The 26,124-nt window shown below is 47.6% G+C and overlaps 8 protein-coding genes across 8 annotated transcripts; 4 read left to right on the top strand and 4 right to left on the bottom strand.

The window, feature by feature from the left end:
• Positions 1-1,151: 1,151 nt before the first annotated feature.
• On the top strand, positions 1,152-1,964 carry FTJAE_8342 (verA; the record flags this gene model as incomplete). The annotated part of the gene is made up of 1 exon (XM_037355148.1): positions 1,152-1,964. One exon carries the CDS (start codon positions 1,152-1,154, stop codon positions 1,962-1,964), a length of 813 nt encoding a protein of 270 aa, XP_037204558.1.
• A 525-nt stretch (positions 1,965-2,489) lies between these two features.
• Positions 2,490-3,776, top strand: FTJAE_8341 (uncharacterized protein; the record flags this gene model as incomplete). The annotated part of the gene is made up of 1 exon (XM_037355147.1): positions 2,490-3,776. The coding sequence occupies one exon, from the start codon at positions 2,490-2,492 to the stop codon at positions 3,774-3,776; it is 1,287 nt and encodes a 428-aa protein (XP_037204557.1).
• A 212-nt stretch (positions 3,777-3,988) lies between these two features.
• Positions 3,989-8,274, bottom strand: FTJAE_8340 (calcium-independent phospholipase a2; the record flags this gene model as incomplete). Its single annotated transcript, XM_037355146.1, has 11 exons — positions 3,989-4,898; positions 4,947-5,004; positions 5,060-5,085; positions 5,272-5,413; positions 5,464-5,576; positions 5,627-5,664; positions 5,962-6,209; positions 6,260-6,948; positions 6,997-7,375; positions 7,430-8,046; positions 8,093-8,274. 11 exons carry the CDS (start codon positions 8,272-8,274, stop codon positions 3,989-3,991), a joined length of 3,402 nt encoding a protein of 1,133 aa, XP_037204556.1.
• Positions 8,275-8,998: 724 nt separating this feature from the next.
• On the bottom strand, positions 8,999-10,228 carry FTJAE_8339 (uncharacterized protein; the record flags this gene model as incomplete). Its single annotated transcript, XM_037355144.1, has 1 exon — positions 8,999-10,228. The coding sequence occupies one exon, from the start codon at positions 10,226-10,228 to the stop codon at positions 8,999-9,001; it is 1,230 nt and encodes a 409-aa protein (XP_037204555.1).
• A 517-nt stretch (positions 10,229-10,745) lies between these two features.
• Positions 10,746-12,699, top strand: FTJAE_8338 (heat shock factor (HSF)-type DNA-binding protein; the record flags this gene model as incomplete). The annotated part of the gene is made up of 4 exons (XM_037355143.1): positions 10,746-10,804; positions 11,137-11,219; positions 11,278-11,568; positions 11,621-12,699. The coding sequence occupies 4 exons, from the start codon at positions 10,746-10,748 to the stop codon at positions 12,697-12,699; spliced, it is 1,512 nt and encodes a 503-aa protein (XP_037204554.1).
• A 2,775-nt stretch (positions 12,700-15,474) lies between these two features.
• FTJAE_8337 (FAD binding domain protein) lies at positions 15,475-16,002 on the top strand (the record flags this gene model as incomplete). Its single annotated transcript, XM_037355142.1, has 1 exon — positions 15,475-16,002. The coding sequence occupies one exon, from the start codon at positions 15,475-15,477 to the stop codon at positions 16,000-16,002; it is 528 nt and encodes a 175-aa protein (XP_037204553.1).
• A 1,168-nt stretch (positions 16,003-17,170) lies between these two features.
• Positions 17,171-19,244, bottom strand: FTJAE_8336 (ABC transporter; the record flags this gene model as incomplete). Its single annotated transcript, XM_037355141.1, has 9 exons — positions 17,171-17,218; positions 17,272-17,556; positions 17,616-17,752; positions 17,797-17,956; positions 18,005-18,046; positions 18,094-18,474; positions 18,528-18,569; positions 18,623-19,051; positions 19,116-19,244. The coding sequence occupies 9 exons, from the start codon at positions 19,242-19,244 to the stop codon at positions 17,171-17,173; spliced, it is 1,653 nt and encodes a 550-aa protein (XP_037204552.1).
• A 537-nt stretch (positions 19,245-19,781) lies between these two features.
• On the bottom strand, positions 19,782-25,528 carry FTJAE_8335 (uncharacterized protein; the record flags this gene model as incomplete). The annotated part of the gene is made up of 8 exons (XM_037355140.1): positions 19,782-19,964; positions 20,020-20,151; positions 20,263-20,560; positions 20,725-20,852; positions 21,534-21,876; positions 22,207-22,316; positions 22,362-22,718; positions 24,080-25,528. 8 exons carry the CDS (start codon positions 25,526-25,528, stop codon positions 19,782-19,784), a joined length of 3,000 nt encoding a protein of 999 aa, XP_037204551.1.
• Between the last annotated feature and the right edge of the window lie 596 nt (positions 25,529-26,124).

The following is a 26,124-nucleotide window of genomic DNA, read 5'->3' as shown; positions in this document are numbered from 1 at the left end:
TGTGATGGGGAGTGTCGTACATGTCAGACATGCATGGAAGAAGGAAATAATATGGTGATCGTCGTTTCGCTTGTGTCACCCGACCCATAACCGTCCCGCTTGCCAGCTGAGCTGCGATCTGCAGTAGCAAACAGTCAGTCTGGTAATCGCGATCTACTGTTTGCTTACTTCTCAGTAACAGCTGCGGTGAAACTTTCATCATTATTGTGTCATTCAGTTTGAGTTGACTCTTGATTGAACACGAACGAGCTTTAGATAACATTCACAAGGTATGGCTTGCAGTACGTGTCTAAAAGGTTGGATACGATTGTTGATCTTGTTCATGCATAGTAACATCTTATTGATCATCACGGTAATCATTAATGCATAAATCATCAATTGTGTAATGTTAGAAACCTCATTGTGATGGGAGTAAATCTTATCTGTAGAAGTTACCCTGAAGCTGATAATTAATTATTACTCCAAGTACAGAATAACTGTAAACAGAGAAAAGAATCCAAGATTTCATCACGCTGAATAAGAGAGATTAGCAAAAATTCTGGCGTCCCTGGACCATTAGTCTCTTGTGCCAGCTTTGGAGAAATATTGCGAAATTAATGCTGTATCTTGAGTTGACATACCCAGCAGTTGGTTTTCAGTGTTTCACATCACGCGCCTCATACATGATTCATCAGCGTGCTTCAATATTCTCATCAAAATTCGTTCTTATCTCGGGAATCTTCCACACAGTTCAGAGTATTATGACAAGCGCGATAATCCTGTAGCCGTTTTTATTAAAATACCCAGATTTACGACCACCATCGTCGTTTGACGTTAAAACGCGTCAAGACGCGTCGGGATTCAAGATTCGGAGTATTGCGGAGACCGAAGGCCGAACAGCGGACTTGGCCCGACGAATCATTTCGCGACGAGCGTAACCTCATATCTCAAATACCTTGAGCATTTGGCATTTCTCGTATTCAAGTGCAATATTCTCGCGTTTCTTGAAGTGAAAAGATTGATGGCTAGGCAAGGTGTTGAATCCTACGGAAAAGCGGACTTTTGATGATCATAATAATGTTAATGTAGTTGAGCTGATATAAAAGACCCAAAGACGCGCAGCGATGTGTAAGAAAATAACAAATAAAACAGATCACACAAGCCTCTTCAATATGTCTACCAAATTCACCAAGAAACTTGATGACCAGCGCGTCCTGGTGATCGGTGGCTCAACAGGCATTGGTTTCGCCGTCGCCGAAGCAGCCCTCGAACATGGCGCAAATGTCGTTATCAGCAGCTCCAACCAATCCAAAATCGATGCTGCTATCAAGCGTCTGGAGAACCACATAAAAAGCACTCAATTGCCAGTTAGAAAGATCTCTGGCAAAGTCTGCAACCTCGCCAAACCGGAAACAATCGAGGCCAACGTTAAAGAGCTGCTTGAGGCTGCTTCTCAAGACGGAAAACTCGACCATGTCGTCTTCACGGCAGGAGACTTCAGTCCTTCGCCAAGTCTCGACTCAGCGACTGTTAGTGTCATCTCTAAAATCGGCATGGTTCGCGTCATGGGCGCTGTCTTTGTTGCAAAGCATCTCTCGAATTATATCAATCAATCGAACACCAGCTCCTTCACCATCACGGGAACAACTACTGATTCTCGTCCCGCTGGAGCAGGTTGGTCACTGCTCAAGGCAGCGGCTGGGGGAATTGAGCCGATGACTCGTGCTTTGTGTATTGATCTCAAGCCAGTGCGCGTTAATTGTGTCACGCCGGGTTTTGTGCATACCGCTTTGTTTGATGGGTTTCCGCAAGATGTCAGGGATGTTATCTTTCCTGCTATGGAGAAGGACTCTGTTGTAGGTAGACTTGGGACTGCTGAGGAGTTGGCGGAGGCTTATGTTTATTTGATGAAGTGTACTTTTGCTACTGGGTCGATTGTCGTCGTCGACGGAGGTAGGATCGTCGGAGATAACAAGAGTCAGTGAGCCTGAGGTTTAACCTGTGGCCCACGATCAACTCAATAGTTGCAAGAGGCACTGAAGATAATAACAGAGGCAGCTTTCATACAACTGCTTCAAGAACATTCAACTTTGATCAATATTGACTTGGCATTTAGCAAGAATAGAAATGTCCACGTGGAATTAGGAGTTGACTACAAGCTAGAGGAGCAGTAAAGTGCGATGTTAGCAAGCTATTGGCACTAGCGCGCCTAAAACCAAAGAAGTCTCTCCATTATGCTTAACTATTGGGGTCTGGACCCTGAATAGCTCAGTAGCCCTATACAAACTCCTCAGATCTGATTCGTTCTCCAACCGTGACCCCTACATTAGCGTTTCTGTAGTGTCGCTATGGCCATTTGTGGTGGAAATTTGCTTCAGCTGCCTTCTGAAAAACGCTTTAAAAAGGAGAGTATATAACATGACGCTGTGCTGCAAAAGCCACATTAAACGTCATAATTTTAGTTGTCACTCGTTTTATCGGCTCCTTTCCGAGCCTGCCACTCTTTCAGCATGATCGCCCAAAATATTATCGCCGCCTTTATTGGTCTTGCAGTTGGTGTCAAGGCCGGCCCATGCAAGCCCTCGCCAGTAACAACCACGACTGGCACTGCGTCTACCGATTTCACCTCGATAACCAGCATCGCCACTTCTGGAGAGCCAACAACCACCACCACCACCACCGAAGCTGCTACTACCACCACCAGCCCGGGCGAATATGTCTGCCTCAAGGACCCTGCTCCGGTTGGCAAGGGCTGTAATGCCCAGGGTGGTGGCCAAGGTGACCTGCAAACAATGGGCAACGCGAACACGTTGACGCTGGCCTCCTGCTACAAGTCTTGTCTGGACAGGCCTGGGTGTATTGCAATCTCCCTGCAGCCTGGTTTGTGGTGCGCACTGTGGGCTGGATCATTCACCGGTACCAGTGGTGGTGAATCGCCTTGGTCTTGGTACGACATGGACTGCTTCTGTGACGAGTCTTCAAGCACCACAAGTGGCTTGGCTACCGGGACGACAGCCACCGAAGCTACAACTAGCGAACTTACAACTTCATCTGTCGAACTCACTTTAACCACAGAGACTGCTCCTGCTACAACCACTACCACTGCGCCAAGCTATTCCTGCGTCAACAATGAAAAGCAACCACTTCCAGCCGGTAAGCCCTGTAACAAAGCAGGCAACGCCAATCAGAACAGCGATTTGAATGTCATGTACAATCTCCATGGCGCCAAAACAGTGTCATCGTGCAGAGAGGCCTGTCTAAATGCAAATGGCTGTAGCGCATTTAACTTGAAACCTGGTAGCGAATGCTGGTTATATTCAGGCACTCTTGATGGTGTCATTGAGAGTGAATCGGAATATTATTGGTGGAGCTTGGACGACTGCTTCTGCGACGAGTCTTCAACCACGACAAGCGGCGCGGCTACCGAACTGACAGCTTCATCCGTCGAACCAACATCAATCACAGAGACCGCTCCTGCTACAACCACTACCACTGCTCCAGGCGAGTCCTGCATTAGCAATGAGAAGAACCCCGCCCCATCTGATAAGGTCTGCAACAAGCGCGGCTACTACAACGGGAACTCCAGGACCTTTCTGGACAGTCCAGCCGGTGTCATAACTATGGAGTCCTGCCGCAACGCTTGTCATGAAAACAACCAATGTGCTTTCTTTGCCGTCACTCCTGGTCAATCTTGCTACATATATGCCGGGACCCTTGGTGTCGAAATTGATCAACAGATGCCATACATATGGTATGACATGGACTGCTTCTGCGACTTGGATGAGCCTGACTACTGAGTCTACTTCCTTCAAGACCAATATGGCGTCTGTAGCTTCGACCAAGACAAAGTTCGTGTTCATCAGCCTCAGCTTCGATGAACCAGCGGATCAGTAGAGGCTCAGTTTTATTCTTCTATGAATATATTCCTATAGAGCGCTTGAAAGCCTTACTACATTACACACTAGGTCAAGGTCACCAGTTCCGCCCAAACCGCCGTAAATCAGAGACTTCACACATTAGTGCGCCCACGAGACTGGAATCCAGAGATGGGCTCCCATTCATCCCTCCAGTCAGGCAGGTTCACCTCAATCCATCGCCTACACGTCCCTTCTTCCACCTTGAGAACCACAAGGGCTGAAAGATCCCTTAGATCCCAGCGTGGACTATCCCGATGATGAAGAATGCGAGGATATACTGCCTTGGTACCGTCTTCCGAAATTTGAGCCAGCCGGAATCGCACATTGTCTCGTAACAGTTCCTTCGCCGATGCAGAACCTGCCTCTAATCTGCAAAACATCTTCCCAACACATCTCCCTCTCTTCATGGTCCGCTCGAGAGGCCCAACGTAGTAGAACAAGGATGCCAAAAGTCGCCTTGCTACTGTGTGAAGGTGTTCAGGGGCTGTTCTGTATGTTTTGTCGTAATAGAACATGTTTGTACCATCGCAAAGGTACTCCTCACATTCTTCAATAAGAGAATCCATTTTCTCAACATCATCCATTTCGACGCGCTGTTTCAAGCCAACATTGAGCCGATGACAGTTTTCTCGAAGTCGACGGTCTGACACGGACATGCTTTTGAACTCTTTCCAAGCCTCGTGGCAGCTAGTCGAGCTCTGGATTATTCCCAGTCCAGCCTCTATTCGCATGAGGTAGCCTCTAGGAATCCATCCCTTGATCTTTTGCAGCTTGGAGTTGTGTTTTGTCTTCATCTTTCCTGACTTGGGATCAACAACCAATCCAGTACCAATTGATAAGATGATATCAGGAGGAAGGGAACCAGGCCAAATTTTATCAACCTCGGAATAGGCTAGAGATACTGGGTTGTTGTGCATAAGAGCTCCGTCCACATATGTTCGTTTCGTTTCGGGGTGGACGAAGGGCTGGAAGAATGTCGGTGCTGCAGATGTCGCTCTCGCCCTGTGAAGAGTTAATTATTGATAAAATACGCTCGAGAGGACAACTAACGCTTCCCAGATCTTGAAGTCATTCGACTGCTCATCTTCACGAGAAAGATAATCTTCTGCTGGAGGGGGAATAACAAGTCAGCCCGCACCTACTCGCAGTTTCTCGATGCTTACCTTCATCAGTGCCCGCTTTTGGGTTCCTGGAATAATTGGCAATCAACTTTGCCTGATTTCCTCCCTGCAAACAAGAAACAACACCTACCTTCACCCAGTCCCTTCCGCCAGCCCTATTTCTATGATTCAAACTTGCGCCAAACAGATTTGAGCCACCAAAAGAGTCTTGCAGTGACTGCTCTATACCCTCACTCGTATACAGAAACTCATACCATGGCTGCGCAATAGCTTTGATAAAAGAGTTCCCGAGTCCCAATCGAAGCGTGAAAGCTCTTCGCGCCAGTGCTCGGAACCTATTGATGGCATCGTCCGTTGACCAACGCTGGTGGAAGACACCAAGAGCGACGATGCCACCTTGACGAATGAGAAATTTCCTTAGGATTAAGATAAAGATGTAGACAAACCTGTGCTTGTGCCTACCACAAGATCGAAAAGCTGATGGATTGCGATGCCATAGCCCACGTGCTTTTCGATCCGACGCAAAACACAAAGCTCGACAATACCACGGACACCTCCACTGCCCACAATTAGCCTCAGATGAGAACAGATCATTGATAAGCGACTTACCCATCTAGTGATAACACGCGTGGCGCTGCGTCCTCTGGCTTAATTCGAATGCTCCACGTTCCAGTTCTAAGAGCACATCCAAGGGGGCAATGCTCAATCACCAAGATAGATCCTCCATTTCTCTGCATAGCAAACCGTTCAAGACATGTCTGACAAATCCCATGCTGAAACCTGGCACACGGAAGCATGTTAGTTGGACAGTTGGACAGACAAGAGAAGCATGTCCGCTGGCTTTGTAGTTCTGTCAGTCGTATAGTCCTCGCCAAGTAAGTAAGCCTTTCCATGACTCGACCATCTTGCTGATTCTGTGCGATTGCTTCCCGTAGAAGCCTTACAAACTGATCAGGATGCCAGGAACATCTGTGGTTTGATTCACCACCCCTTCGGTTGAGACCCTCCACGTCCTCGAAATCGTTGTCCGGTCTGTTGAACTGGTGACCCTTGTAGTGTCCATCGTAATAGTTTCGACATCTTCGGCCAGTTCGTCGCTCTAGAGCTTCACATCGCCAGTATCGCCAGCGGAACTTCTGGAGACCGCTTCGAGCTTCGGTCACTAGGTCTTCCCTTCTCCTCTTTCGTATTTCTTATATCGTTAGAACCTTGCATATATCACAGGTGGAGGTATGAACAAACCATTGTCTTGGATGTGGCGAGTTTGGGCGACGATACATGCACCGACGTAGGGGGCGAATTCTTCCACAACCCTTTCCTCACCTCCGATCGCATCAGTGCGGTCCATTTCTCGCAAGATACACATCTGACGAAGGGTTGATGCCATATGGTCGCTCAGCTGAGTCGGGATTGATGAATCATTCATTACTACATCATGAAGATCAAGTGCGGCGCGAAGGTCCTGTCCTAGAACACTCAAAGATCTGTTCATGTGAGTGTTGAGAGTAGCCAAGTCTGATTCTGTACCACTGTCAGCCTTGGCAGTGCGGATCTTGGATACCGATCCTCGGATGGTCTCGTATAGCTGTCTGATGCTTTTGCTAACAGCGGTCGCATCGGCTGGTGTGCTCCTGGGACTTATGGCTGGGATAAGGACTACTTTGAAGTCGCTGTAGTAACAAAGGAGTAAATCAGCGGTGTTTCTAATTGGATGTTCTCTCTCCTTCCAGAGGGCCTGTAGTGTTCGAAAACGTTCAGTTCTTTGAAAACTTCGCAGAAGATCCTCCGTCGCATCAGAAGATGAGCTGTCGTCCATATCAACAACGATATTGAGAATGACAATAAGAGCAGGTTTTGTACGCTGGTTGAGGATTCGGTCATGTGAGTGTTGAGCCCAGTCAATTAGTTGCCCCAAGAAACTGTCCGAAGTCCTGCAATTGTTAACATCTAGTGACTAATGATGGTCTCTTCGCACAAACCTTCCGTTGGTCGTGACGAAACAAACTACATCCGAAAAGCCATAGAGGACTCTGGGATACAGATACTTGACGATGAGCTTTCGAGTCTTGTTCTGGACAGTGCACAACCTTCGCCCATCTGTGTCTTCCACAATAACAGATGCTCGTGGGTCTGGGTAGTCGAGTTTACCCCATTCAACATTGATTCTGCTCTCAGCACCGTTCAGGAACTGGTTCATCTGTCTCAATAGCTTATCCTGTTTGGCCTGCCAGTGTCTCAGTACTCTTTGTTCGGCAGAATCCTCCCCAAATTCCCACTGGAATAGCCAATTTGGTTCAGAAAGAGCAGCAATAATCTCTTGGGCTATGGGCTTTTCGGAGCCCACAAAGCCTTCACAGTCTATGAAAGATGTCAGTAGATTGTTAGATCATATTAGAGTCCTTCGAAGCTTACCGGCATAGACTATCGGATACTTTGTGGAGAGGGTAAGGGGATCGCTGTAGGCGTGGATATCACTGCTCGTGGAGGCAAACCGATCGCTTGGAGACCCAGGCACCGGAACAGACTCTCCTTCGGGGTGATCGGGTCGAGCCATTTGGATCATGGTTCTTATAAGAGTGCTCTTCCCCGAACCTGTCTCGCCAATAAACGAGACAAGTTTAGGATACTGACCGGGCTTGGTGTTTCGCGACATTTGGAGCAGATCTTGAAGGCGAGGCCAAACATGGATCTGTGGCTTCTCAAAGCGCTGTAGGGACGGAACTCCGATCCAAGCACATGTTGCATCTTTGGTATGCAATTCCAGTTTTAACTTGGATTCAGGGGGTTGGAGGAGATACCGAGTGAAGACATAGTCGGAATAATCCACCTCTTTGCACTCTTCCTCGCCAACGCTAAGTCTTCGTCGAGGACTCATAACGTGTTGCCGATCCCTCGCCAAGCATTCTCTATGTGCTGGTCGCTTGGAATTACCGCAGCCAGTGCAGAAGACAAGCTCTCCAGCTCGCCCTCGATGGTTGCAGATGCGGCATCGAGATGATATTTGGAACTTCACGGCCTGTTCCTTGATACTAAGCTATGTTAGAGAAGAAAAGCCAAACACGAAACAAGACGTACAACTCATTTGAGGGCGTTCCCCAGGATATATATGTTGAAGGAAAAGTCGATTCATCTCCGTCTGAAAAGTTGGGATCGACACATGATTGAGTGATCCCCTCGAAAAACCCTATCAAGCTCTCATCCTCAGGCTCTGAGTCGGAGGTAGAGGAGACAGACGAGCCTTCTCGTGGTCTCACCATCATGAAATTAGTAGTTTAATACAGCAGGGTTCGGTTGGATTTGTGAAAAAGACGGAAAATGACATTCAACAAAAAGAAGAAAAGTGAGCAGAAAGTAATGAGGTTTCGATTGAGGGGCACCAAGTGGCTGCGTCAGTTTATGGGTAACCGCCCACCAGTCAGTCAGCTGAAACAACAGAGGCACATTTTCAATGGTGCCTCGCTACGCTACCCTCCATCCTGCAGTCATCTTCTCAGCCAAGCGCCACCTTGGCACAAGGCAGGTTTATCGCTCGAGCCATTGGAATAGTGAAATGTTGGCGGTAGCCTCTCTAAACGCTGCACCAAGATAAGGCTCCCCGAGAAAGAGACAAGAATATAACATTGGCGACAGCCATCATGCCCCACGGTAGTTTAGTTTGGTGAATAATGTTCTTTTGTCATCTGATTCGATCTTCGATCTGATCCTTTGAGTCCTTCAGGTGCTCATGCAAGTGGCAGCCTTTTCAACTGAAGGAGGTATAGCGGGCGGGGCGATGATTTACCTGCATGAGTCTATTTAACTCTAATTCGTCTAATATAGTGGCCCCCACAGTACTTTGCTCATGTATTGAATCAGGCTGTGGCTCTTGATGACCATCATCACATCATGGATAATATTTGACCTCTACAAAAAGGATTTATGACTCATACTTCAACTCATATTCAGTAGATGGATGTAAAGTGCCATCTTCTCGTGTCCAAGCTATGTAGCCCCTTGCCAGTGACTTAGTTCGTTAACCAAAGGCACAACCACCCGGCCAAGAACCACTTGCCGATATTTCAGATCCCAAAGATCAGCGTCAATGCTATTTGAAGACGCTATGCAGAACTGAATGGCGTTATAGTGCGCAAAAGACAAGTTCTCCCTCTCCTGGAATATCCATTGATTAAGGAGTTGAGATTCACGGACTCGGTCGAAAGCTGTCGAGTTTGCTACACTTTCTTTATTTTGTGTGTAACTCGTCCGACCATGGAACTTGATCTGAAGAAGGATCCTCGCCAGCATAAGTAGATTTGCGCTATCATCTGCAAGCTCCTTAGCTTCGATTGAGGTGGTGGTTGGAAATGCAGTACTTCTATAGCTCTCAGCAATGAAAGGATGTCCAAGGTCAATCACAAGCTGACCATCAATCGGGGTTGAAGAAAAGAAGACAGTGTGTTGGCTCCAGTGTCTGTTGAGCCATGGGGTTGAATGGAGTTGGAGAAATGAGGAAGTCAGGATAATCGACAGTCGATACCGTTGCTCCTCTGTCAAAGGGGTGAAGCACTTCATGCCAGAATGCGTCAATAGGAGCTCCTGAAGACTAATCAGATTCTCCGTGCAGCAAACAGGTTTAGTTTCGTCTTGGTAGGTCTCGTAAAGCACACCCTGGTCGTCAAGTCCAAAACCAAACCCATTGTAACAGCGAAAGACGGTGCATAGGTCTCCGACTACTGTTAAACCATGGACGCTTCGGATGTTCATGCTATGCTGGTCTTTAATGGATGTCTTGAGATGCGCTTCTTTGAATCGGATCGCCCTGTTTTCTTCATCTACCTCTTTATCCGAATCAATAATCTCGATTTTGGCTGACTTCCAAAGTGCAGAGCTCATTGGCGATTTATGGGTTATTGTGAAACTGGGTGGTTTGCTTGACCGCTTCACCTTCTTGAGCGATCTCGGCTCACTTTGGCGTACAACCCTGTCGTCCAAGAGTAGGCGAATTTCGTGAGAAGCATGGGATGAGCAGGACCAGGCCCTTCCTAGAGTTTGATGTAACATGGTTGCGTAATTTTGTATCTGTTGTAATGAGGAGCTCAATCCCAACTTTTCAGCAGTAGTTTTAGCCATACTGTTGTTACTTGGAGCCTCCGACTTGTTGATGAACTCATCCAGGCGGTTGTTGCATGCTTTCATATCTTCAAGGAGTATGCGGACCTCCTTTCTCTTCATGGTTAACTTGACGGCACGCCTAAACTCGAACTTTATAAGGCCGCCAGCAGACGGCATCTCTTGTTCGCTTTCATGATGGCCTCAAGATCATCAGCAGTCCCCTAAAAGAAAGTTCCAGGTCAGCCCACGCACTAATTAGCTCCTGTCAGAATTACTCACAGCATCACGATCGACATCTAAATGTCTTGCCAGCCTTTTCATACACCCATGCATATCTTTGATAGTAGATATGTAAGGTCGGTATGCAAATTTGAGCATCTCCTGCAAGGCCTGGGACAGGTCTCGTGATTTCCAGAGTTCATGATGAGGATCTCCAATCATCTCCTCTATTTCGGATGGACTAGCTACATCCTTGAGGATATTCCGCAAAGTCAACTCGAACGACGAGTGCTGATACCAGAATTCTCGCAAAGCCGAGTTCAATCCATCCTTCCATTTGAAGAAAGCAGTTGCACGATCAAGGCTGTCGCTATAGTGCTCTATCGCTGAGATAAGCAGAGGGATAGACCCAAGAACAATGCCCGCGATCTCAAACCCAGACATCTGGCTCGCTGCCGAAAATGTTATCAGGCTTAAGTATGATACAGGGAAATGAGAAGAGAGAGAGAGTCACCATACCCCGCCTTGGGGTGATAAGATGATATTCGCGGCCATTTTGCCAGCCTGCATATTCAAAATGAGGCTGCCAATCATCAGAGCCGTTGCAGCGCCAGCTAAGCATCCAAGGTGAGAATTGATGTCGCTTACGCATATCGAGGGATTTTAAGCAGACATTGTTCAAAGCGGGGTAAAAGGAATTATGCACTATTGAAAAGTTGAGTTTATCTTGAGCCTGTCACCATTTCCTAAACTCTCTATGCTGATTTAACCTCTGAGCCATCAGTCTCAAATATAAACAACAAATCTAGTTCACAGCGCCACCATATCCCTTTTGAGATTGGCGTTCCCATCAGCTGGCCATCGCAGTGGTGCATGCAAACAGGAGGCATCGGTAGGGCAATCTGATCACCACTAAGTTTTGTCTGCTGATCTAAGCCCTCAGTCACAAGTCTTAGCTGCAAATAACACCACGCTGAGCACAGTCCAAAGCCTGAGCCGGTCATGCATTAATGGCTTCCAGTATCTTTTGTCAGGCCTCAGAGAGACCGCACCTCGTTTCCTCCAGCAGATGCCTCCCTCGACAATAGAAATACAGCTTGGGAAATTCAGAATCTGGCGTGGAAATCCTGGTGCTTTGCAGACGGGCTATTCCTCGCTTGATTATAGGCTGAGAAAGTCCGCTCTGATGCACAATAATATCTCGCAACTTCTCCAGCAGCTTGGTATAGCATTGGAAGAGTGTAAGTTTTGTCAACAAAGATTTGCAGAGATGAGAAGCTAATTATAGAGTAGCTACTGCTGTCGTATCAGGAGAAAGGCCTCCGTTCGATGAGGAGTCCATCCCATCAGATATCAGCGAAGAATCCGATGATGACACAAGCCACGGGAACTTTCCATCAACAGAGCTATCTATGAAGGTTACAAGTATTACTGAAATACTTAACAACCTATACCGATTATCCTCCAAAATTCGTAACTCTGGTCTGCGCCCCAGCTCAACCAGGGCCAGCCTGGTCCAAGAGGTGGACAACGAGACAGGGATCGATCTCTTCCATACGCTTCATGAGTTTGACTCAAAGCACCTGATTGAACTTCTCACAGCAATGCGTCAAGGAAGGGGTAGAGACGATGGACCTTCTGATTTCCTTCCCGAAAGACTCGCAACATCTAATGTCTTACGTCGAAAGCAATTTAGATACTGGGAAAGGCATGCCAGAAAGCTTGGTGTTCAGCTTATCCCTGTGACCTTGACAGCTGGTAGAGAAAGGCCCTCAGCATCAGAGGCTCCAGAAGATGCAGGACTTCGACAAGGGCGGCGGCTTGAGCTTCCTTACTCGGTCGAGGAACAGAGTCACCTCTGGGGGACTAATGCGACACCGTATGACCCCGCCCTAGATGATAGAACAGAGAGACAAACCATACTATCACTGGCATCGACTGCTCTCGGCGCCGACGGAAAGGGAATTGAGGTCCCCAACCCCCCCAAGGAGGCACTGAATGGGGACTCGTTTACCTGCCCTTGTTGTTGGGTTGTTTGCCCCCCAAAGGAAGGGAGAGGGAAGACCTGGAAGTCGCATGTCCTCCATGATCTGAGACCTTATGTATGCACGAATGAAGCATGCAACTCGGCCAACGATCTTTATCAGTCAAGGAAAGCATGGGTGGATCATGAAGAAGCTGTGCATCGACCCGGTTGGCGATGCCGCGATCACCCCGATGCTTTATATGTGACACCTGCTAGTTTTCAGAGCCATCTGTTACGAGAGCATGATAGAGGTCTCTCAGTCGAACAACTCGAGGACCCAACTAATGTCTCTAAATTGGCGCTCGTCGATGACCGTGATGTTTGCCCTATTTGCTTCGAAGAATAGCCGTTTCCCAAGGGCCTGACCAATCATCTAGCAAATCATCTCGAGCGAATTGCACTATTTGCTCCGCCAAGGAATATATCCGGTGAGGACAACAACATGGATGGAAGTCAGTTTTCCAAATTATTCAAGATTGGCTCTGATGATCCATCGACACAAGAGCAGTTTGAAAACGACAACAAAAGCACAACGGATGTCCAGTTGAACACCACTGAGTACCCAACTTCTCTGAGTACCATGATGCCAGATACTGATCAGATGAGGACGCTTTTTTCTATGTGATTAGACTATACAATGGTCTTCGGAGTAATGCAATCCGATCTAAGCAAAATCAGCCTAACCTTGGGTGGCTACGACAAGCTTGGTTTTGAATTAGCTTCAATTGACGCTGAAAGATGTTTGTCAATGACACGGCAGCTCAACACGTTCAAAACTCTCTGGCCTGAGCCTGCCCCTGGAATCCCGTCTACCGGCGAGGAAACACTATATCGTGATCGTGATCAATATGGCGCATTTGTATTTGTCAGCTTTCGCCGCTTCATTGTTGTCGCCAATGATGGGGATCATTGCACATGCGTGTCAGTCAAACCATTGAGAGGGAAAAGCAGGAGCTAACGAGGCAGGCCAATCACAACATATGGCGGAAAGGGATTAAAAAAGAAAGCAGTTGATCCTCAAAGTCATGGCATCGTATGTGAGTCAGGTAATGGCTCACCGCAGCTTTTAGAAGGGGAACCTGAACCAGGGTTTCCTCCCATTCGTGTTCATATGCTCGAGCCCGGCGAGAGAATAGACGGGACGACTCGAGTGTCCTATGCAAAGCTGATGACCGTCGAGCATTCCATCAAAGTCCTTTTTATAGGACGTGTCGTGACCTCAGATTTGGACACGATTTCTACCGCAGTGAACACTTGCTGGGCGAAGAAAGATCATAGGATGAGAAGGAGACAAAGGAGATGAGAGGCAATTGCGAAGGAAGCAATAAGTTTGTTCAGTAAAACTTGATGTACTTGCCATTGCTGGAAGCCGAGGCAACCCACTCACCGCCGTATTATTAGCTACCAAATTCCTTATGACATTTTTCTATCGATACGTCATTACGATTTAGGATAACAATTGACAGTTTGACCTCCATCTCAAGCTCAAGATTGCCGTTTACTTGTTGGGATAGCGAAAGGGGCAGAAGTGTTGATTTGGAGCCGGTGTGCCTTGAACGCCTTGGGCAGCCTGCCAAATCAGGTGGAATTAGTACCTCTTAATGATTATCCCTTTCTACTAAGTAGACCAGAAGCTTCGTCTTCGACTTTGATCGATTGGCTGATATTCACAGCTTATGGCATCCCAAAACGACAACAGGATAGGGTGAACTTTTCAAGTACACGATTGTCTTTTCAGAGAGATAAGCAAAGATAAGAACTAACCCTCATTCTGCTTCCTCATTACCTCTATTTTCCTTAATATGCCCTCTTGAGTATCCGGTAAGAACGAGAGTCTCGGAGTATTCAAATCATATCCGCGCTTCTCGAATTGTAAGTGCAAATGAACCAGCACCCCCAGGCCCGAGAACGGCTGTAGATATTGCAAGATAGACTGGTTCCTGGACCTCGTGTGGCGATGTAAACTTGTCAACCTTAAGTCCGTCTCGACGAGAAAGAACCAAGTGGATAGCCAACGCTATCGTCAGACAAACAACGATCCAATCCCATTAGGGAAACAGGTGAAGGTTTTCCAGCAGCGCTGCATACTCTTTGGATCTTCCTTCAGTAGTTTTGAGGATCGTACCTGGGTCAGCGAAACCCCAGGCAGGAACAAAGAGTCTTACGAGGGACGTATCGTTATCGCGAGTTCATAGTGAACTGATTACAGTATAGATGTGTACCGCCGAAGCGACGGTCGCAACGATCTATCTTTTGGCTTCCTTGCATGATGCTGGTATGACAGGCCCTTCAGGGGGAATTGATACAAGGCTTAGATGGAAGCTAAGAACAAGGATAGGGGCCACTTGAAAAAGGGCAATCAATGCATGATGGGTTTCGCTCCCATCGAAGCCCAACCATGCTGGTGCAAAGATAACCAGCGGCTGAAGCAGAATCACCACAGTTGTCACCAGCATCATTACCGCATCGTATAACGGTACGCTAGAGTTGCGTAAGCGTCCCTTACTACGACAGAGTAGAAACATGTACAGTGCCAGCAGCATAGCAGCACCGTCGAAGTTGCAGAGAGCATTGCCCACGCTGGAAACCTCAGGAACAAGCACCGCACACCGAGACGGCGAGATTAAAGGACCGTCCATAGATTTACGCATGCGACGGCATAGTTGATGTCAAAGAACAGCAAGCGTGGACCAGAGCTAGGCGAGTTTGTAAGGACATCCACATGGTCGCTGAATCCTACACCAATTAGGTTGCCTAGACGCCGTACTGGTCAAGTGCGATACCATGGGCGGTGCGCATTGCCGTGATCCCACCGGTAGGAGCTTTGCCTCCGACTTCTTTGGTGTCGTACGAAAGTTGTATGTACAACTCCCTATTAGCTGGGACTCACTCACTAATCGTGGGAAGCGCGGGTTATGATACTAGGACACTTGACCGTCAAGTCTTCATGCGTGAGCTCTACGAGCTACTGCCTGATAAGTGTCGAGTCTATGAAAAGGCTCCCGTTGAGGAGATAATTGAGTAGAACTCTGTTGCCCACGTCATCCTGGCTGATGGTCGTGAGTTTGTTGGTCATGTAGTAGTTGGTTCTGATGGCGTTCATTCCAAAGTCCGCAAAATCATGTGGGACAAAGCCAACGCTCGATACCCTGGTATGATCACAGTTGATGAGAAGAGAGGTAAGTATGTATCATTCTATGGCGGATATCATCAGCTACTCACGCCCTTCAAGCTATGGTCACTCAATACAATGCCATCGTCATGGCAAGCTTGCTCGCCAGTCCCTGGCATCGGTGCGCACGACATGGAAATCACCTCCAATGACAGGTACTCCTTTCTCCTCCTCTGCCAGCCAGAATGGATATCTATCATTGTGCACAGCAAGATCCCTGAGAACCAGCAGTGTACATGGCCCACGCGCCGACGTTATACTGAGACCGATATGGAAACGCTCGTGAGCAAGATATCTGAGCGTCCCGTCACAGATACAGCCGTATTCGGGGAATTGTGGAAGCGACGTCTGAAGGCACAAATGATATCCCTTGAAGAGGGGGCTCTGGAGCATTGGACCTTCGGCCGAATTGCCCTGGCTGGAGACGCTGTTCACAAGGTACGGGTTCCCTTGAACGATGCTTCATCAGTATCTTGACACGTCTAACTTACCTGGGTCACCTCCAACTCGGCCCTTGGAGGCAACACGGCTATGGAAGATGCTGTTGTAATCACGAACACGCTGTGCGCTCTATTGGCGAGGCAACCAATCAAAAAGCCCAGCGACGTAGAGCTACACAATGCCATGCGGGAATAGTACCAAGACAAATGAGTATAACGTGCTCGGGCCATAGTCAAAGCAGGAGGCGCCTTGACGAGGCAGCAAGCATACGACGGATGGAAGGCATATATCACACAACGATGGCTGACGCCCATCATAGGACTTGATACATTAGCACAGAAGATTGCAGGTTTATGTGTCACAGCGCCTAAACTGAGCTTTGTCGAGTTTGAAGAGAAGAGAGGGATTATGGGATGGCAAGACACGATGGAGGCTGAGAAGAAGTATGTAATGAAAGGCAAGGCTGCGGAGAATGGGCGAACGGGAATGACTTGGCATAATTGGAATGGTGGATTTGAAGCTGTTTTCCCGCACGTGATGGCGATAGTGGCTGCTCTGTGGTTGGCTATATGCGCATTTCATCTGATCGCCTCTCGGGATCATGTGTTTGGCTTTAGGTTGGACAGAACAGGTTTTGTTGAATTGCACAACGCGAGCTTGAGAGAAGCTTACTGAGCTCGGAAGGTTCGTGTCGAATTTAAGGTAGTAATTCAATATAAGTTGATCTAAGACAATTCACTGCCAACACTGCAGCAGCGGTAGTACTACCATTGATCTACCATGAGCCTGTGAGATCATGAGGTGGCCATGTTGGAGGTTAAGTGAGCGAACTTGCTGTGTTAAGGCTACGCTTCCAAAGGAGGCTTCTGCCCCCAGGGCACAAAGATAAAGGACACTAATGAACACACTTGTAAGAGCTTTCTGACGTTCTTGTATTCAGAGTCTATAAGTCTAAGCTGCCATGTTTTGGAAACAGCTAAATCCGGGCAAGTATTGAGGGCTCATCCAATACTATACATCATCTCTTATTTCTCTTATCACAACTGATGTTTGTTTTGTTGTGTCACTATTATTATAATTTCCCTGTCAAACAAAAAGAACCATTAACCATCCTCCAAACAGCAAAAGTCCTAGACATTCTGACGTAGTAGATGCTCAAGCCGATCTTCTCCATCTATGATATTGCGATAAGTCCCACCACATTTTAGGCTATCGCAGTTGGTTTGAGCTTCTTTCCCCCAAGCTTATCTGTCTGGTGGGAGTTAGCACCAGTCAATCAACATATTTATGAAATGAGACACCTACAACTAGTGGACAAGCGCACACAAAACTGAGGGCAGCGGCCGCCATGAAAAAGGCCCAGATGCTCTTCATAGCACTTGCGATCTCTGGTATAACAACGGCCTTTTCGTCTTCAGAAAGAGCTTTGAACACAGCGCTGCTTGTGCCCGCAATCAAGTTGCCAATCTCAGTTTCAGAGGCGCTTGGCAGAGCGTTGCCTACTTTGTCAACGGCGACGTTGTGGAACAGACTGCCACTGATAGCGAGAAAAAGCACCATTCCGAGATCCTGGGCTAGGTTCAACGTTAGCTGGAAACAGCTTTGAATGGTTTGCCATGGGAATACTTGCAAATCGTCATGGCACCAACTGCGTTGGCAATTTCGTGGTTTGGGACCAGTGACTGCATGATGGCGAACCCAGCGACGATGTAGCACCCGGCTCCGGCTCCGACAAGTATGTTGTAGCCATATACCTTGCCGTTAGATGTTTTGTCATCACTCGTATCTGGAGGGCGTTAGAACAGGCTACTAGAATGATTGGCCACTTACACATTAGAGCACTACCGATGAGTGCAAGAGCACTACCGCCGATGTACCAAAAAGGGATCAGTCCGTATTTTGGCATCAGGAAGCCATTTAACATCGAGACAGCAACCATAAACATGATCAAAGGCAGTAAACGAACGCCAGCCTCGAGTGCTCCATCGCCCTGAAGATATTAGTCACAAATATTTCATGACGCAGTCAAAGCCCCTACCTTGATGAACTGAAAATACAACGGGACGAAGTAAGTCATGGCCTGGATATGGTTAGTCAAAGTATTCCTTTCGATTCTTTGTAACTTACTAAGATGATGCCAGAAGATAAAAAGACTTGGAGCTGCATGTTGATAAGAATCCACTTCTTGAAGAAGTGCAAGGGATACAAGCGGTTTTCCTTAGAGACTAGAGGATGTATTTTGAGTAGAACAATGAAAGCCGCCAGTAGAACGCCGGTGACAGTCCAGAGTGCGATTATTGTGCCCGAGTGAAATGAATAGACGACACCGCCAAAGGTCAGCGCAACGGTCAGACAAGCAGATCCCGCCAAGAAGATGACTGCGTTGATCCAATCCACAAGGCGGAGCTTCTCTGCCAGGGTTTTGGTAGGGTTGGGATCAGTACTGGGGAATAGCAGGAAGTATGCAGGAGCAAAAACAGCACCGATGGGAAGATTGATGTAAAATCCCTGGTTGTCAAGTCAGTTAAGGTCGAGCGAGAGAAAGGAGGAAAGATACATACCCATCTCCAGGTCGCGCTGCTTGTTGCGAATGCGCCACCAACCTAACGATAATGGTCAGTCCAGAGCCAATAATGCGATGGGAGAGGGAGCTTACAACAGGACCAAGAACACTGCCAATGCCCCAGACAACGGTACTTCCAGCAAGATATGCTGGCTTCTCTTGCTCATTGGTAAGGACAGAGACATATGTCAAGGTGCCAGAATACATTCCAGAACCACCAATGCCAGCGATGACACGGCCGATTATGAGTGCTTGAATATTAGGTGCAGCACCGCATACCGCGCTCCCGGCCTCGAAGAGGAAGATGTTGAAGATGTAGACCCATTTGATGTTGAAAACGCCGTATACTTTGCCCCAGAGCAAGATGAACATGGTGCCGAGAGCGAAGCCGGTACCAATCCATGTCATGAGCTCGAGATGGCCGAAGTCGTTGATGATACTGGGCTGGATGTTTGCAACGATGGTATTGTCGATAGCAAAGAGGAGCGTTGTAGACAGCATCGCTGCATAGGCAACGGCCCACTAAACGAAGTCGTCCACTGTTAGCAAGATATTTCGAAAGGCCAAGAATCTCGGAAGCACTCACTCTCCATCCCTGGATACTACGCTGCCCGGTCTCAGTGAGAGAGTCGTCGCTACTACCAGCAAGGTCGCCGGGAGCATGCGGGCTTCTGGGTGCTGCATCTGCAGGCTTCTCGGTACTTTGATCACTCATAGTTGTGTGGATTCAGGTGGGATCTTGGTACTTTGACTGTGAAGGCTGATAAGGTAACTCTTGGTTTTCCGCACGAAAGGGGAGCATTTTTGTCAAGTAGGAGACTTGCAGCGAGATTATACGAGAGCAAGGACGGACACGGGCGGACGCGGATATAGTGGGGCTGTCTCGACAGAGCAGAACAAGATCTGCGATTGGTGTAGATTCGCCCCGCTCTGTGCGCTAGTCCGCTCAACACCGAGGGAGGCCGCCGATTGGCCACATTTAGACGTGCAGTCCAACAACACGCCAATGCACTGACTCCCAGTGGTGAGCTCAAGACTTTGCTGGATGGAATGGAGGAGTGACCACAATGCAACAAGCTTAGAGGATGAATAGGAGTTCTCAGAACTCAATGGGAGCTACACTGCTTAGCATTGTTATGATCGTGGCGGCTAATGTTCACAAACAGAGAATGCAATTATCGTGTTTAATCTCAGAGAAACTAGTACCCAAACACAATCCGAATGTGACTCATTGTGTTTCACAGCATATTTTCTACGCAGCCTTTCCGTTCTCCCCCTTTGCACCCTCAATCTCCTGTCGATGACGTCGAAGGCTCAGGTACTCGTCTAGGATAGTTTTGTAGTCACTTGGCTTATATCTCACAAACCATTCTTTGAAAACGTTGCTCTTGCGGAACGGGTTAAGTCCCAGGTCCTTCATCGGTGTGTCGATGTACTACTCACAGTCAGTAAGATGAAGTGACACATACATGCACCCTGAATTCTCTTACAGCAATGTAGTCGTATATGAAATACGAATGTTTCTTGCCTTGCTCAAGGTACCTCTTTCTTGTGCACGCATTGAGGTTTCCAGCCTCGACCTCCATCTCTTCTCTTGCCGGTAGGTCTCGCCATCCGAGCATCTATGAAACACCCCAGAGTGCTTGGAGCTCAGCTGCCAGTGGCGTGAATACGGAATGGATGTGTTCGGGGAATAATATCGATCGATCGCCCTGTACTGCCAGCTCAGGTACCACCAGACGGCGGTAATGCCTATTAGGGCCGTGCCTCGTTCTCTTGGTTACGTTGCAGTCGCCGTATTGGCTTGGCGCATCACGAAGGTATGGTAGGAGATCATCCACAGTCCTATCAGCTTTCTCATCGAGCATTATCCATCTGGAGAACTCTTTGGGGTCATACTCCAGACCGAGCTCACATCTAAGACTAGGTTCGAATTCATCGTCCCCCTTGTCAAATCCCGTGCAGTGAATCACGATATCGCCTGCGATGCAGTGTTCGCTCTTCAAGTTCACGAGACCCTCATGGGAAAGACTATCCATCTCAGTCGAATGAATAGTAACATCGCCATTGTGGAACGTCTCTCAAAAGTCGGAAGCGGTCGTGATGTCGATACCACCAGATCCCCAGAAAACTCTGTCAGCAAGAAATGTCAGTCAAACAAGGACAATAGGTATCTTGGGATTCTAGCATCTTACCCATCGCTGTATGGCCTAGGTCGCAGCTTTTCGATATCCGGCGTTCTCCGGTAGTCTGCATGAGACACTGAGATATAGTTCGCCGTTCGCCAGTACACATTGGCTAGAAGGCGTCCCAAGACGTTACGCTGGAAGAAGTTATAACACATCCCAGAGGAAGAAGTTATAACACGTCCCAGAGGTAGACATAATACAGGGGCTGAAGCATGAATCCTGGCCGTGGACCAACACATAAACACAGCCAAATTGGGCGTGCTGTAACTAACATCGACTTGTCACACTTTCTATAGCTACATCAGCGGCTACGGGCGTGCTGAGCGTGTCGGGGCTTGACGAACAAATTCCATTTCCCTAACTAGCTGAAATATCCAAATTCTAAATCGGTCAATGAAGAGAATCTCGATGTACCCTTGGAGCTGAGAACTGGTTGTTTCGTCCTTAAGTGGAGCAGAACTGCTTCTCAGGACAATGGCAATTCTTGTTCTTGATAATTCAACACTCTGATACGTTGAGGCTCCTTACATACCACACATGTGTGGTTTCAGGTGAATTTCAGCATTATACCAACTCGGCAGTTTATTCCATGTACTATCCAGTCGTTTTATTGATCAATGTCCTTAGCTGTCTTTAGGTCTTCTTCTCTCCACCTGCATCTGCCCGATACCGTCTAAAAGCAATAAAGACAGGAATCACTAATCGGTTTCCAGTATCTAGCTAAGACGAATGTCAAATTTCTTGACAATAACATGTCCTCCACTCTTCTTGGTCGCAAAGTTAAAGATACTATGTCGAGTACCAGTGAACTAAACCCCTCCCTGCTTGGTAATATGGTCCTGTCCAAACTTCACAAAGGTCTTGCGATCTGTACTATACAAGAAAGTTGAACGATTCGGAGAAACTGTAGAGATTTGGTAGCGCAGCCAGATCTTGCTACCAGAGATAGACTTGCTTGCGATGAGGTTTCCTTTGGAGGTAGTAACGAAGCTGTTGTCAGGGTCTATTGCAGCATTGTCAACTATCTGCAGTGTTATTGAACTACCGTCTTTGGCGATACCGATCCAGCCAGCATCATATCGCAGCGAAACCAATCCCGCGCGGTCTCCATCTACCATGGAGGAGTAGTTAAGCTCAATGGTGACGTTAGACTGCGGGCTAAGAATACGGTGTGTCAGTGTATTCTGAGCGGAAAAGAAGTCGTCGGTGATAGTAGCTGTATGTAACACCAGACCATCAGCTCAAGTGGTCCATTTGGCATTGTTTGGGTCATGGTTCCACTCAAAACGAGGCGGGAGCTTGGAGTCCTTGAACTCAAATGTCCCTTCAACAGGTTCAACATTACGCCTTGGTAGTGGATAATCGTAAGAACTCTTCCAATTACCGTTGCCGTCTAGCTCAACGTTAGGCCAGCTATTCTTATCCTATTTCAATGGTGCAAGAACAGGAAACCTTCCGCTTGTTCCGAGCTCTACGAAAGCCATGTACTAATAATCCCCTTCTGGTGTCTCGACGAAGGCACCTTGATGAGGCGACCCACTGCCTTTGATAGGTTTTCCGTTATTTTTGAGAACACGATGCCATGAATCATAAGGGCCCTAAACATCACCGCTGGATTTGACAATGATTTGGCCTCTACTAACGCCAGGGTTCGTCAGCCAAAGGAAGTAGGTGCCGTTGATCTTGTAGAACCGAGAACCTTCGATGTAGCCGAGCTCTTGGTTGGACTTGAAGACAGTCTCTTGTTTTTCAACTTGTAAGTTTTTGTCGAGTTTAGAGATCCATGTCTGAGACTTAGCACCATTGGGTGTCCATTGCCCAGAGGAGACGTAGATACTGTCATCATCATCGATGAGAAGGCCAGCATCGTACAAGCAATAATTCGAGATAGTCGAAGCCTTCGTCCACGTCCCTTCAATCTTCGGCGCTGTATAAACGTAGGTCTTTCCATTCTTCTGGATGCAGCTGAGCCAGTAGAACTTCTTCTGCGTCTTGTGATACTGAAGAGAAGAAGCGTACACTCCGCCGTTTTATGCCTTTCCTTTTGTCAAGTTGAACTTAGGATCGTTGAAGTCAAAAGATGGGAGGGAATGAGAGAGATATTCCTAGTTGACTAGGTTATAGGAGCGTAGGATAGGGGCGCCGGGGGAGTAGTGGAAGGTTGAGGCGGAGTAGTAGTATATATTGTTAATACGGATTAAGTTGATGTCTGGCAAGTCTTGGAAGATAGGAGGCTGATTGAAAGTCTTAGCAGCGACTGGCAGCTGAAAGACCGCAGCTGCGGCCAAGAATAGGGAAAAGATTATTATCTTGAAGAGTTAAGCAGGCGAAGAATTGGTGTTGATGAAGATGCAGACTCCATAAACAAGAACAGAAGCCCATATTTATAAAACCACGAATTGCAGGAAAGTATTTGCTTATACTTGAACTCTTAGTACTCCATTAACTATGGTCTGATATTTATATTAGCTGGTAACCAGGGTCGGCATGCTGAACCTGGGGTTAAGGTTGGTGGGGTAAAGCGAAGCGCATCAATGAACAGTCTTAGAGTGTTTGATGATCTTCACTGCCCGAGCTAATGTTTGTCTACCTCGTTGACAGCCGCCCTACGACGGATATATGCATCATCTCAGCATGCATCATCGTCTGGATAAAAGGATGGAAGTGGAGTTGATAGCCACGAAGCGCGCGAATATTCTATTCATATAGTAAATAAGGTTATTCATAAACTCAAGCGCACGAATACCTAAGAGTCTGGTTATAAGAATTATAAAGGCTAAACGGCTATGATTATATCCTAGATAAGTAGGAGAGTATCGTGACATTGACTATGGTGCACAAAGGCCTCACTTCTGAATGACCATGATCCAGGATGGACGAGATGTTACCTTACCGGAATTTCATTACCCGTATGCCTTTTCTTCACTGGATTGTGGTGCAGGTGTCGACATGGGTGCGGTATTTGATGTTTCTATGACGGTGGGCTGCCCGGTGGGATCTCCGGGGCTACTCAGATACAAGGGGCATTGTCAAAATAGCTGTCTTGATGACCATACTTCCCAGGCTCTATTGATTGGGGTATGTTTGGAAGGAGTTTGCTTCCAAGAAAATGCCAACTGATTTTGACAACGGTCATAAGAGAGCTGACGGAATCTCGTTCACTATAGAATATAAGGCAGAATGGAATGCTTTTATGTATTACTATATGATACTCGTCATTCGTATAGACTATTTAGTCTCGAGAATGATGCGCCTGTAGGTAGCCAGTGGCTTCTCTGTCGTATCCCGGAGAGCAAGAATAATATGCATTGTCTAAAACAAAATCAGCATATGTTCACTTCGTCTTATAGAGATGACTCACATCGTTCAGGCTTTTGGCTGTCTCTAGCTTGACGATACTTCTATTATCCTTGATGCTTGTGATATTGACATTCGGGCTCTTGGGTGTCAAGACTGGCTTCATCTTCAGCGAAGGGTCAAAGCCTTCCAAGCCTCGTCCGTAAGCGCCACCAGGCTCGCGGTAGTGGAACCAATCGTACGTCAGGTCATCACCATCGGGATCCCAACTGTTTGATGCATCAAGAACAATACTGCTGCCAGGTTTATACTTGAGTTTCAACGGGGCAGTACCACAAGAGCCATTGACGATGGCAACGGGTTGATGGTTGTTCTCGGAGTACTTGGAGTTGACAGTCCACTTCATACGAGCAGCAAAGTCGAACTGATAATCCTTACGCCATCGCCAGATAGTTGCGAACTTGCTGGTGAATGCCTTTCCGTTGGCACCGACGACGTAGTCACTCGTATCAGCGTAGACTCGCGACTGGTTTGTATGGTCCAGGAGGGTATAGCGACCGCCCCAGCTGCCCCACTCCGGGTGGTTAACATCACCAAGACCGTTCTGGACGAGAGGTAGAAAAGCGGGTGTGTCGCCTTCCATGATGAAAGACCAGTTCAGGTAATGGGATCCCAGAGGACCAAGTCGAATGTTCTTCTCGAGCCAGTCATTAGAGACAATGCTGGAATCTGGGCCGCCATGATCAAAGTTTCGGTATTCTTCGCCTGAGATACCGTTCCATGCTGCAACGGTATACTCGCTGAAGCCGTGCAGAGATACCACGTAGAAGAGTTGAGGGTAGCGAAGACGGATCCAGATACCGGTATCGTCTTGATCAGAGATAGCGTAAACGCGAAGCTTCTCGACGAAAGCGTCAACAGCGTCTTCACTTCGAGTGCGAGAAACATGCTGAAGAGCTTCAGCCAAAATCGCAGATCCACCCCAAACAGAAACAGTCAGAGGATCGCCGACGCTCGCCTTGTCAGCAACTTTAACAAGCGCTTTCGCACCGTCACTCAAACTCATATTGAGTGATTTTCGTCCATAAACAGGATGACCCTTGTGAACTCTGTCAAGAAGATACTTGTACGAGGGATAAGGCGCGTAAGATGGAACATTGGCATTGAGGTTATTCACAACCTTCTTATAACCATCCAAAACACCCACTACAGACTCATAGTCGATCTTATCAGGCATCCACGTCGAAGTCGTCACAGAAATGCCCTGGATATCAATCTCATTGGCGTACGTCAGCAGCCGAACAAGACTCATTTGATCATCAGGCTCATTGCTTATATCCGTGAGCACAAACAATCTGCGCTTGTGCTCCGTGCGCGCAGTCGAGCATTGCTTGTCATGACTTGGTGCAGTCTGTGCAAAGGGGAGTGCAGTGAAGAGGGCGAAAGCGCCGACGAGTTGGGAAAACATGTTGGGCATGGTGTAATTCAGCGCTGCTGAAGCGGTCAAGTCCATTGTGAGGAGGTTGTTGTCTTTATAGACTGCCGATCAGGAACTGGTGATAAATCATGGCATTTGGACCTTGAGTGGTTAGAGTTGCTGGATGGGGTAACTTCGTTAAGATTAGATGCTAGGGACTTGCTTGATTCTTCAAGTTTAAGCACTATCCCCGGACTAGACGTCATGAACAGGGTTTGACCCCACATTCGATGGAGTGCTTAAAGAACCGCTGATTTGGAACGTCGAGGGAATTATTTGAGAAATTGCGGGGGAGAGAACAGTCGACCGGTAGATGAGGACCTGGAGGTGTTCAAAACTGCCTATTCTGGTCATTCTTGACCGATCATATCTTGAAATACATCAATTTATCGGTGCTGACGCCCAACGTTGGCTGAATCGAGGCAGGGTTCTTAACATTCTTTGTCGAACTGGTCGCCAAGCCGAGACCTTTTCTTTACAGGACATATCCCGGTGTTACTGGTCATCAGGAAAACGGCCCGATAGAACGTGGGAAATCTGGGGTATTTCTCCACAGTCGGCCAACCTTAGCCCATGGCGATCTTTGCTTTGGCATCTTCGCTGACAGGGCCATCAACATTCTCTAGATTGAT

This window comes from Fusarium tjaetaba (genome assembly GCF_013396195.1).
Source record: "Fusarium tjaetaba strain NRRL 66243 chromosome Unknown NRRL66243_c0000179, whole genome shotgun sequence".
Taxonomy (NCBI): Eukaryota; Fungi; Ascomycota; class Sordariomycetes; order Hypocreales; family Nectriaceae; genus Fusarium; species Fusarium tjaetaba.
This window is presented reverse-complemented; position numbering and strand designations above follow the sequence as displayed.